The sequence below is a fragment of the Poecilia reticulata genome, linkage group LG17 (assembly GCF_000633615.1).
Source record: "Poecilia reticulata strain Guanapo linkage group LG17, Guppy_female_1.0+MT, whole genome shotgun sequence".
Lineage (NCBI taxonomy): Eukaryota > Metazoa > Chordata > Actinopteri > Cyprinodontiformes > Poeciliidae > Poecilia > Poecilia reticulata.
The window spans coordinates 12,540,708-12,549,010 of NC_024347.1; the positions used below are offsets into that span (position 1 = coordinate 12,540,708).

An 8,303-nucleotide genomic window follows, 5' to 3' on the forward strand; every position below is an offset into this window, starting at 1 on the left:
ACGATAAAATTAACTTACCTCTGAAATACTTGCTCCATTGTGCACACATAGAATGATATTCTCTGTAAATGATGCATTCTTGCACTAAGTAATTGCCTGCCAGACTAATTTACCCATCTAACCAACTTTCTGAATATTWGTAAATTATGGGTTTTGATGTTTGAGTCATTATTTAGTTCGTCTTTGTCCCTTGATCTTCTTGTTTCTTCCGTTTACTCCCAGTGATGTCGACTATCAATTGATCATTGTTTGGAGGAACTCTGTCTTTGTACATTTTGAACTTATTCTGTTAGTTACACATCACATTAAATGTGCTAACATCTTCTCTGTGTTCAGGTGTTTTAATTACTAACAACAAAATATAAGTGGGGAACTAAGTTTGTCTACAGGAGGACTGTTTCCTCCTGGCACAGAATGACTAACCTAACCCGACGTACCCCAGAGTAAAAAAGTTCAAATTGCAATCTTTATTGTCATAATACTMATTTTGAAATAAAAAATATGGTACTGAGCGTATGAACGGGAAAAATGTATCTGTACTCGTATTGTTAAGCCAGAACATTTGGAAACAAAAACTTTTTCTTTGTTTTTTTTTTTTTATCATTCACAACTGTTATTTAAAATTCTGCTTGATTTTCTAGTTAACTTCTTTTTGTTTGATCTTAAATTTGGTTTTCCTGAACCTAGTCATATTTTTTGACTTGCTGTGCTTCCAGCTAGTTTTGCATCCTTTCTTTGCCTCACGCCGGTCTCTAATTGGCAATTACTGGTTTTGTGTCGGCCATTACCTTGCTCCCCGTATTATCTGCTCAGTTTGCCTGGTTCTTCGCCAGATCAGTGTGTTCCAGCCCGTTATGCTTCCCTACTGTTTCTGCTTCCTTCCAGCTTRATCACATMCAATTTCCTGTTTTGAGACCTTTTTTCTGTTCTTTTTCTTTTAGCAGCCTTCCATGTTTCGTCTTTATCCACAATGGAATTATTCCAAGATATAATTTGAAAAGGAAAACTTTAAGAAAACTTTATAGCAGGATAACATATCTCTTTTCAAACCATGCATTTAAAGTTAATAAATGGGGGCTAAATTGGCCCCCCAACACCTCAACTGAGTRTTGGGGGCCTCAATTGGGATACTTAATGCTTGTGAATTAATGTGCTCCACGTAGAAATGGGCTGACATGGTGACAAGACAAACAACTAATGTAGACWWTTACTATTTTTCCTGAAAAGTTAAATGGCAACATGTCCAACATTGTCACTTTCTTAAACTAATGGCCCAAGTCATTTTTTGCCAAAAGTGATTTTGGCACAAAAAAAATCCCCACCACTTTCTTTCTAAACAATGTTTTAGGCAACAAAAGAAAAGAAAAATAAAGACAAAAGCCATTATCTGGCTAATTAATGGAAACATGTCAGTTGATGGCACAAGAAATTTAGGCTAGTAGGAAAAAACAGTTTCTTCTTCCTGCAGCTTTGGCACAGGGGGAAGAAGTCAAACAGGGCAGAAATCACAACTCAAACAAGTGGATGCTTTATATTAAAAAAATTGCCTACTGCTGGATGTTGGGTTGGATTGGATTTTAATTGACGACTCATGCAGCATTCCTTTTGCAGACTGTTCAGCAACATCAGGAAGCGATAAGAAGGGGAATTATTAGATCTTTGCTTGACACACCAAATGTCTGCCTGTTAATTACGATGAGCTCCTTTTTTGCATCCTGAGTTTATACAAAGTCTCAAAGATAGCAGAAAATCTTAATGGTAACATCGAGAAAGCTTAATCTTTCAGTTTCGCTTGGGAAATKAAATGCCTCTGATATTAAATCTTTGCATAAATGTTTGTGTCGCATGGGRAATATAGGCTTCCAACACCTATATACTGATTTTTATTTGTTAGAAAAACAGCATTGTTTTCTTTCTTTGTGTAGAAAGAAAATGAAAAAAGGAAAAAGTTAAAGATGATTAAAAAGATGAACATTAGCTCTCAGCTGTAGCAAATTACACTGTAATCTTTTAGTGTGTTTGCTGACGGTGTCGTTGCAGCTTACCTTTCTCGAGGCAGACTTATGCGGGCTTGCTTGGGGCAGCGTTTGCTCAGGGTGAAGAGCTTCCTCACTATCTTTTGGGCTTTTCCCGACACCAGCACAGTGCTGGCCTCCAGCTGAGCATAGCGCTTCTGCAGGGGCAGGTCAGCTGACCAGAACTTGGCAACCGCAGACACATTTAAAAATCGGTCGGTGGGGAGCCGCTTTAGGAAGGCTTTGAATTCATCTGAAGAGAACACAAGAGAGACAGGAAGAGTGTAAAAAAAATAAAAAAAATAAAAAAATGAGACAACAGAAGGAAATTAGATGAGCCCGTCAAAACTCTTTAGCCTTCAATTTCTCCACTGGTGGCATAAGCGGAAAAATGAACGAGAAGCTGGTAGAGCTGAATGTCTCATTAGAAAACACAAAAGCTGTTTTCGGCTACTAAATTGGATTTACAAGGTAAACACGAGCCCTTTAATGTGCGTGTGTTCTCGTTCGCCTAACTATTAGAGTCTCATCACGGTCACTGTGGTATCACTGCCAACACTGTCATTTAGAAAGCTTGATAAATGGCTGTCTGGCGTCACATGCAGATGGGCATTTCCATTTATGTCGTAAATCTTTCATTATTCCCAAACAATTTAGGAGTGCACCCATAATCACAAGCTGAATAGACCAATAAAGCTATACAGCAAAATAGCAAAAGGCCTCTAGCTTTGGGTGTCCCCTTCAAAATGGAAAACAGTCCTTTGACACAATTTACTGCACACTCTGCAGCTGTCACAGCAGSTGTTAATCAAAAGCAAAACAAAATAAAGAAGCAGAAGTGTAATACAGACGCTCCTATAAATTTGGCTGTTCCAGGGTGACAGTACCGCTTACATTTCACTGCTTTAGCAGAGACATTAATACTGTTCACAAATGAGATAGTTTTAAACGAAGTTAGCAGCAGTAGATTACAACTTTTTTTTATTATTATTTCAGAAAAATATAAAAATTCAAGATTTTTGACAAAACCTGAAATTTGTCAAAATATGCCTGTTTCGTTGAGTGTGATATATCTGCGTAATTTAACAGAATCAAGTACATTCATGTACAGTTTTGAAATAAATGTTTAGGTAGCTAAAAATTTGCTACTTTTTACATTTTGAATAATTTGGTAAGTAGCTATATATTATAGATATATAGAAGAAATAGACTATTACATAATAAGTGGGTTGTAGTTTACTTTTACATTTTAACACCTGAATCTACCCACTGTGGGACTAAAAAGGTTATATCTAAATAACCTTTAGATAAAACCAGATTCTATTCTATCCCATTGCTTTTATAAGATTAGATTTTTACTGGTTTCAGGTTGTACTTCCTGAACCAATTGTTTATCTTGTTTAAACATTTACAAAATAAATATTGCTTGTGGTATGTGAAAGAATGGCATTAAAATTACATAGGTAACACATATCAAGACACAATTTTATCAACTTAAAAAGAGCTTTTATGAGRACTTGAGGACTGTTATGCACTAAGGATGTTTTTGTCGCCTACCACTGATGTTCTTGCCTTTTGTTTGGAAAGGCGGTGGGTGATGTTAAAGAGGATAGCTTTGATCCTGATAAGTGCGAGACAGAAACACAAGGATTAGTCCCATAGATCAAGGATTCATCYCCTGCTGTTTCATGATACTGTATGTTTAACTTTGTGTGARTCCAGCTGAGAGGCCACAGAGCGTAGACACATGCTGCCCTGTGTGTTTCCTGTATGCAGGGACTGACTCACACTAAGTTTTCTCATTTTAGTCTGGTTGTTTAAAAGCCCGTTTGCTACCACATTTTATGATATAGGTAGCATGGCTCATTGTCCAGAGTGTCGTGATCTTGAAGATAAAAACATGTTAAATTGCACAAATAAAAGAATTATCATTACTTTTAAAGTTATGTGTAATTTTCCTCCCGRTTGCTTGTCTGTATGACTAGTCAATGAGAGTTTTGTGTAGTATTGTGTACATTGCAGCCGCTATAAGAAAATCTCAGCAAGCGTAACTGGTGCCTAGTGAAGCAAAAGTTAGGATTTGATTCTCAGTCTTTGGTTTGAAGTGAATTTAAAAGGCTCTGTCAGTGTTTCAAGAGTCCAAACTGCATTTGATCCTTTTTACTTCAACGTTTGAAATAACTAAAGTTGCTAAACTTGAATCAGATTATTTCACATAAGATCTTTTATAAGATGGTCTGATGTTTATGAAACCTCCAGAAAAAAAAAAAAANTCCAGCTGAGAGGCCACAGAGCGTAGACACATGCTGCCCTGTGTGTTTCCTGTATGCAGGGACTGACTCACACTAAGTTTTCTCATTTTAGTCTGGTTGTTTAAAAGCCCGTTTGCTACCACATTTTATGATATAGGTAGCATGGCTCATTGTCCAGAGTGTCGTGATCTTGAAGATAAAAACATGTTAAATTGCACAAATAAAAGAATTATCATTACTTTTAAAGTTATGTGTAATTTTCCTCCCGGTTGCTTGTCTGTATGACTAGTCAATGAGAGTTTTGTGTAGTATTGTGTACATTGCAGCCGCTATAAGAAAATCTCAGCAAGCGTAACTGGTGCCTAGTGAAGCAAAAGTTAGGATTTGATTCTCAGTCTTTGGTTTGAAGTGAATTTAAAAGGCTCYGTCAGTGTTTCAAGAGTCCAAACTGCATTTGATCCTTTTTACTTCAACGTTTGAAATAACTAAAGTTGCTAAACTTGAATCAGATTATTTCACATAAGATCTTTTATAAGATGGTCTGATGTTTATGAAACCTCCAGAAAAAAAAAAAAAAAGAGCATTCTAAAAACTTTGTTGGTTGTAAAAAATATCTTAAAATAAGTGCGATAAGAGCAAAACATACACCGGACAAAACTGAACTGGACCCATCTTAAAAGGCACACGAAATCATTTCAAACAGACACATGTTGCGGTTTAAAAACACCGTAGTCGTGATAGGTTGTGTAATAACTTAATAAAAAGTTGCAGAATTGGCTTTGTCTTGAAAATGCGTGAGAGTATTTGGTTTTCTCAAGGGCAGTGCGAGAGCATTTTAAGGGTCAAATTAAATATTTATTTGCAATAAAACAAAGACAGCTGGACCAAATTACACGGGAGCAATCAATGATATGAATTACACATCAAGTTTAACACCAGGTGTTCTTACGTTTTATTATGAGGCACCGGAAGCAGAACCTGCCAGTTATGAAGACTTCAAATGTTMTTTCTTCYAGAGCCAGCTAAGTGAGACCTTCTCAGATTTCGTGGGTCTGCTGGGGAATCCTATTCCCAGGCGCTGCTTTTGGCATGGAGGAATCCGCAGCCCAGTCGACCCACGCTGAGCCCGACTGACGAAACTCAAGCCTATTACAGTGCTCAGTGATCCCAGATGACACAATGGTCAGGTTCTTTCCATCCCTCTCTTTGTGCTCATCTGCCTCCTTCCCTCTCTGTGATTGTTCTCTACTTGACAAGATGAGGTTGTCTCTCTTCTGAGTTGCCTAGCTCAGCTTGCTCGCGTTTGCTCACTTTTGCTTCCTGCCTTTCTTCTCTGGCTTCCTGGTGTCTCTCTGGAATCATTTGTCAGCTCCTTGCTTGAGGTTAAAAGTGCAGTTTTGACTTTCTCATTGAGTAAATTAATGCTTTTGTTGCAGGCTACTATTTGTAGCTTTTAGTTCTTCACTTTCACAGTTGTCACAAATCATTAAAAAACAATTACTTAAATATGCTRTAGACCATTTTTTGTATTCTGTGTCAAAGCAAACTGCTATTAAAATAATGTATAAGTTATTGCTGCTCACTAATAGTCACAGTTTTTGACAAGGTCATAATGGATCTTAAAGAGTATAGACAGTCATGGTTTAATTAAAGTTTTTGTGTCTTGAAAATAGGTAATAATTCAAAACTTTGACTATAACCTTGAATGTGACACGTATAATTTGTACAATTCTACTGAAAAATAGACATAAGTGGTGGTGGAAGGATGTGAAAAGAAAGAAGATGCAATAACTGGGGTCATTTATTACTTCTTTCGCTGAGATAAAGCGATTATGGCTTCAACTCTATTAAAACATAAGAATTAGACCTGATTCCAGTTTAAAACAGCCAGATGTACTGCTTTTCAGCATTTTGAAGCTGTTCAACATCTAACTAAACTGAAAATTGACTGTGGAGCTTCGTAAACTCAAGATGTCCATTTATTACTTATTTCGCTGAGATAAARCAATTTTTTTTCAAGGTCTGTTAGTTTCAGGAGTTTCAGTTTTCTTTGGAAGGAGTCTATCAGCACGCCGCATTTTGACTAGGTAATGTTGAGTTGCTCTATCTTACTAAGGTTGTCTAAATCTATCAGCTTGTAGGTACATGCATTATTCACAGTTTTCTTTAGAAAATCCCATTGATTTTCTCGCTAGACCACTCCAAAACTTTACCTRTCCTTTGCTGAAATCTACTTTTTGTTGGTTTGAATGTATACTTGAACTCACTGGGATGAAAAATAAAAACAACAACTAACYTCTGTTACACCATAACCTCTATTTTCCCACAACTTTCTGTCATATAACCTTAAAATCTTAGTTCCAGACATTTGAAGACTACAGGAGATTTTTTTCACTGCTAAGACACAGCCATGGAAATTCCTGCAACTTCTTCAGTGCTTTGTCTTGCTTTCTAAAAACATCTAGTTTTTGTCAGAGCTTCCCTAATCGATGGTGACATGACTTATACAGGACTCAAATCATTTGAAACATCCAAAGTCCTTCAATTTTAATGGAGYGTGTACATCTTTGAGTGAAATTTGGTCCTCTATGTTAGTTATCATTCATTTAGATTTCTGAAAACATCAACTGTACATGAAATAATGAATCTCAAGACACCTAAACAAAATTATGCAAAAAGCAAGCAGATGTGCTATCTGCTTTTCCCAGGATGTACAGCAATTAGTCACTGCAGTGATAACATCTGAAGTAAAGTGGATCCTTTGTGGATATCAAACTGACATATTACAATAAACAAATTACTAGTACATTTTGTTCTTAGAACCAATGACAAAATTGTCCAAATGCAAAATATTGTGTTGTATTTGACTCATTTACCTAAGAATCTGATCAAAGTTTCTTCTAAAAATAAGTTCATCCMCAGATTATCAAATAGCTTCTGAAGAAAAACAGGGGGTCTGACCCTACTGCTAGCARGGCTCATRTAACWAATTGACCAGTGTGTTGGTGCTGCTTCATAAAGGTTCATCAGTCTTTTCTTCCCTCAGACACATATAGTGTGATCCATGTTGCATTTCCGCTATTCGCTCATTCTCCATTCTTTCAATCACTCATGAACTCAAAGAGAATTTACCTTCATTCTTCAACCATCCAACAACCCCCTCTCTATTTTATGTTTTAATTTTCATTTTTCCCCCCTTCTACATCYTCTAGTTCAACTCTCACTTTCTATTTAACACATCTTTAGTAATCATTTCCAGTGTCATTAGGCTGGAGGAATTTGTCTGTCTATTTTCCACCCTTTCCTTGACGTTTATGACTATGTTCAAAATTTATGGTCAATTTTACCCACTCAAAATCTATCAGATAAAGAGCCAGGGGTGTTATTTTCCCTAATGGGTGACAACCCGGCCTTGAAATCTTAATATCGGTGCTGAGTAAATGATTCATGCCATTTTCAAGCAGAGATGGCAGCTAAGTGACTGGCTGGCAGAAGTCTGGTGGTTGCCTTGACATTCTCTTAAAAAAAAGCAGTAGACTGAACAGACCGTAATGGGATTTTAGGATCCCCAAAAGCCAAATAAACAACCAAGTTTCCTAGTTACACTGATTAGAATTATACACTGAATTGAATAGGTCATTGTGATCTAGAAATATACAATCCAATGTMCAGAACCATACTTGTTTAGAGTAAATAAGGAGGCACCACCACAAAGTATTCATGACACTTTAGAATTGAAAACATCAGTTTTACAATATCTTACGTAGCTAGAACAGTTGTGGTTAGAGATAAAACTACAATAGTGCGTAAGTATGAAAGTAAGATTTGCCACAACATGTYGAACAAAGTTCTGAGATCATTTTAAATTGCAAATTCAAAATGATAATTCATCCTTTTAGACCCGAGTTCTGATAAAACAAATCAAGTTAAAATATAGTAAACTGTGACAGCAGCTGTTTTTAAATGACAAATCTATCATTAATATGGGAAAAAAATAACATAATACGAAACATGTCTTAATTTTGGACATAATTCA

The 8,303-nt window shown here is 36.4% G+C and overlaps 1 protein-coding gene across 1 annotated transcript in view; it reads right to left on the reverse strand.

The window, feature by feature from the left end:
• The window catches only part of brinp2 (bone morphogenetic protein/retinoic acid inducible neural-specific 2), an 88,696-nt gene that overhangs the window by 18,660 nt on the left and 61,733 nt on the right, over positions 1-8,303 (reverse strand). Inside the window, exon 6 of the mRNA XM_017309871.1 lies at positions 2,046-2,268. Coding sequence (XP_017165360.1) covers positions 2,046-2,268 — 223 coding nt within the window. The remainder of the gene's footprint in view (positions 1-2,045; positions 2,269-8,303) is intronic.